Source organism: Myotis davidii, unplaced genomic scaffold (genome assembly GCF_000327345.1).
Source record: "Myotis davidii unplaced genomic scaffold, ASM32734v1 scaffold972, whole genome shotgun sequence".
NCBI classification, from domain to species: Eukaryota; Metazoa; Chordata; class Mammalia; order Chiroptera; family Vespertilionidae; genus Myotis; species Myotis davidii.
In genome coordinates, this window is record NW_006283637.1 from 297,103 (window position 1) to 299,795 (window position 2,693).

Below are 2,693 nucleotides of genomic sequence, written 5' to 3' on the forward strand. Positions count from 1 at the left end.
TTTGCTGGATCCCCCAAATGTTAACATTTTTACCACCTTAACTTTTATCTTTAGCCTGTTTTCTCTGTCTTCCTTCTGTGTGCATTTGTTTTTTTCCAAACCATTTGAGAATAAGTTGCACCTCTAAATCGTTAGTATTCCCTAAAAACAAGGACATTTTCCTCACACAACCTCAGTACAATGATCAAAATCAAGAAATTTAAAAAAATTAACATTGATATAATACTGTTATTAAAGTTACAGACATCAGTCCTATTTGGACAATTATCCTAATAATGTCATCTATAGCAAAAGAAAATCCAAGATCACACGTTACATTTGGTTAACATCTCTTTAGGCACCTTTCATCCAGAGCAGTTCCTAGGCTTTCTTTGAATTTGAATGCCCCTCATTTTGGCTTTCTCTGATGCTCCTTAACCTGAAGATTGAAGTCCTGTATCTTTGGCAAAAGTCCCACAGTAGTCGCATTGAGTCCTTTCTAGTGCCTCCTACCAGTAGGTACATGATGTTGATTTGTCCCATTTTGAAGCTTCATGACCATCTGACAGGGTTGTTATAAAATGGATACTTAAGATAGGTGGTTAGGAATTCTATGTGGTAGGGTTCCCTTTTGGTTTCATTGTTATAAAATGGATACTGAAGATGAGCGGGTGGGACAAGAGACTCCATTTTTTAGAATTCCATTTATAAGTGAATAGAGACCCGACTCTTAGATAAAATGACAGTCTTTATCAATAACTTGCGTGAAAGGCATCGTCAACATTTCTGGTATGTGGAGGGTGCCAGTTTGTGTTCATTCATGTTGTCCTGGTATCTTCCTTCATAGATATATCAGCCACATGAAAGCAGGAAACAAAACAGGAATTTTAGTGTTCACCCTCCTTGGACTCTCTGAGGATCCAGAACTGCAGCCCCTCATCTTTGGACTGTTCCTCTCCATGTATGTGGTCACTGTGCTTGGGAACTTGCTCATCATCCTAATCATCAGCTTTGACTCCCACCTCCACACCCCCATGTACTTCTTCCTCTCCAACCTGTCCTTGGTTGACATCTGCTTCAGCACCACCATAATCCCCAATATGCTGGTGAGCATCCAGACAGAGAACAAAGCCATTTCCTACATGAATTGCCTCACTCAGGTGTATTTTTCCATGTTTTTTCCTATCCTGGACACCCTACTCCTGACCGTGATGGCCTACGACCGGTATGTGGCCATCTGTCAGCCCCTGCATTACATGGTCATCATGAACCCTCGTCTCTGTGGCTTGCTAGTTTTTATTACTTGGTTCATTGGTGTCATGACATCCCTCCTCCATATCTCTCTGATGATGCATCTGAATTTCTGTAGGGATCTTGAAATTCCACTTTTCTTCTGTGAGGTGACACAGATCCTCAAGTTGGCCTGCTCTGATACCTTCCTGAATAGCGTACTGTTATACTTTATGACTGGTGTGCTGGGTGTGTTCCCCCTTTTGGGGATCCTATTCTCCTACTCAAGAATTACTTCAGCCATAAGGAAGATGTCCTCATTGCAGGGAAGGCAAAAAGCGTTTGCCACCTGTGGGTCTCATCTTTCAGTGGTTTCTTTATTTTATGCGGCAGGCATTGGGGTCTACTTCACTTCTTCGATGACTCACTCTTCCCAGGAAGTCTCAGTGGCCTCAGTGATGTACACCGTGGTCACCCCTATGCTGAACCCCTTCATCTACAGCTTGAGAAACAAGGATGTAAAGGGTGCCCTGGGAAGGCTTCTTAGCAGAGCAGTCTCTTGTCTGTGATAAAATAAATCTATTGGTCCTGGGACTGAGAAGGTTTGTGAGTACCAGTGGCAAACACTTTATTCCGAAGTTCTTATACTTGAATATCTCAAAGGATCTTATTCTTTTATCCAGTTCTTAAGGACCTATGAATTTGCTCTCTCTTAGTTTTTTACACACATTTAAACAACCAATCTCTGAGTAATTTCTTTGATGACTTTTTTGTCCTATTGGTTGTCCAAAAATTATGTCCTTGGTCTTATTCTTTACCTTCACACTCGTGAGTTCTAAACTTGGATTTAAGGCATTTACTATATCTTTGTTATCTCAAATGTTGGCCTAGAGAGTTTAAAGTGTTAACTTTAATTTATTTCTATGTGTTTGATTGTGAATTGTGTTATTTGTGTGTATCACCAACAGTGTTGTTGTTATTTTTACTGTTTTTTTAAAAATAAAGTATAATTAAAATACATATCAAAATAAAGTTGATGTGTTAGTGCTTATTATATGATAAGCATGTGCTGATTTTTCTCTGTTATTTATGTAATCTTCTCAATAGGAAAAATTACTGTCCCCATTTTAGAGGTGATAAAAATGAGACTCTAAGAAAGCTAAAAGCAATACAAAACTTTCCCAAAGTTACAGAGAGACGAGGGACCCAGTGGCAAAAGCAGGATTCAAACCCAGAACGCTAACCCTGAGCCCATAGTCTAATCTAACAGTCTTCACAGTTTTCCACATAGATTTTGATGTTGTGCACATTTCTATTGTGGATTTTACTGCTGATTGGCAATATTTCTAATTATTCTCTCCTATTGGACACCCAACAGAATTGCACTTCCTTTCTCCTTGAAGGTTATGGTGGCAATATGTTTTTATCTGCCCAATAAAACATGAGTGGAATTGATGTGTTCCTTCTAGGCTGCTATATTTAAG

At 39.3% G+C, this 2,693-nt stretch overlaps 1 protein-coding gene across 1 annotated transcript; it reads left to right on the forward strand.

The window, feature by feature from the left end:
- The first annotated feature begins 831 nt into the window (after positions 1–831).
- On the forward strand, positions 832–2,143 carry LOC102767433 (olfactory receptor 7D2). The gene has a single exon (XM_006753855.2). The coding sequence runs from the start codon at positions 840–842 to the stop codon at positions 1,776–1,778; it is 939 nt and encodes a 312-aa protein (XP_006753918.1). The 5' UTR covers positions 832–839; the 3' UTR covers positions 1,779–2,143.
- The last annotated feature ends 550 nt before the right edge of the window (positions 2,144–2,693 follow it).